Here is a 926-nt window from a genome sequence, read left to right on the forward strand (position 1 = left end):
AAAAATACCATATTACCTGTAAAAATAATTTACGAATTGTCAATAGCATACGGTAAGTGTGATAATTAAAAAAACTCTTTTTAATTTTCCCGTTTAAACTTAGCATATTTTTTCATGACTGTGAGTTATTTTTATGAATTTTTTTTGTTTACATGATGAAAATTAAGGAAAAAATTATTTTTTACTTTTACTGAAAATATAAAAATGCTTGTTCCGGACGGAACAACACCGACCTAGTCGGTGTGACCTGGCCAAGGGCTGGTGCCCAGAAGTCGCGGGTAGGCCAAGAACAATACCCGCGCATCGCCGGCCAGATCGCTATCTGGGCGTCTGGCGGCTCTGAGTCGGGGTCAGAGAGACCCCCTGCTGCGCCTCGATCTATCGTCGTTCGCGAGACAATGGCGAGTGCGCCATAGCGGCGACGGCAGTCAGATCAAAGGGCGTGGAAATGGCCATCATGACGTGACTATTAAGGGATTAGCGCAGGATCAAGAGATCCGAACCAGGACAACATAATTGAAGACTGACAAGGCCTTAGATCGGCGCCGGAGATAGCGAGCACTCCCGCCGCGAGCGAGCTGCCTATTGGTGGTTCGCGTTTGGGTCGAACGCGGGGCCGCCGACCCTGGCCCTATATGTAGGGCTAGAAAGCGCGCCGCGCGAGAGATACTGATACGGAGAGAGAGAGAAGAGATACGTCTGTGTGTGTATGCGTCAGTGGTACGATAGTTGTACAAGAGGACGCGTTGGTTGCGAGAAGTCGGCTTAGAATACGTGGTTTGCAGTACTGGTTGCAGTATTGCCGTATTCCGAAGAGTCGAATTGGGAAGTGTGGACGAACCGAGTCGAAGTGCATGGAAGGACGATCGATCGAGAGATTCGTGGGTACCTTATTGAAGGGCATTCGACTTACCCGTTAGGAACAA

General features: G+C 48.5%; 1 protein-coding gene across 1 annotated transcript; it reads right to left on the reverse strand.

The window, feature by feature from the left end:
• Window positions 1–469: 469 nt before the first annotated feature.
• Window positions 470–904, reverse strand: Tsp_15149 (hypothetical protein). Its single transcript, XM_003367372.1, has 2 exons — window positions 698–904; window positions 470–631 (listed from the first exon to the last, which is right to left on the reverse strand). The coding sequence occupies exons 1-2, from the start codon at window positions 902–904 to the stop codon at window positions 470–472; spliced, it is 369 nt and encodes a 122-aa protein (XP_003367420.1).
• Window positions 905–926: the final 22 nt, after the last annotated feature.

The sequence above is a fragment of the Trichinella spiralis genome (assembly GCF_000181795.1).
Source record: "Trichinella spiralis strain ISS 195 chromosome Unknown Scfld4393, whole genome shotgun sequence".
Classification (NCBI taxonomy): Eukaryota; Metazoa; Nematoda; class Enoplea; order Trichinellida; family Trichinellidae; genus Trichinella; species Trichinella spiralis.

What these genes read in the sequence shown, in the direction of transcription:
- Tsp_15149 (XM_003367372.1), bottom strand. Translation starts at nt 904, where the DNA reads ATGCCCTTCAATAAGGTACCCACGAATCTCTCGATCGATCGTCCTTCC. An exon ending in TGACGCATACACACACAGAC is followed by an intron (nt 632 to 697) that starts GTATCTCTTCTC and finishes CCCTACATATAG; the next exon opens with GGCCAGGGTCGGCGGCCCCG.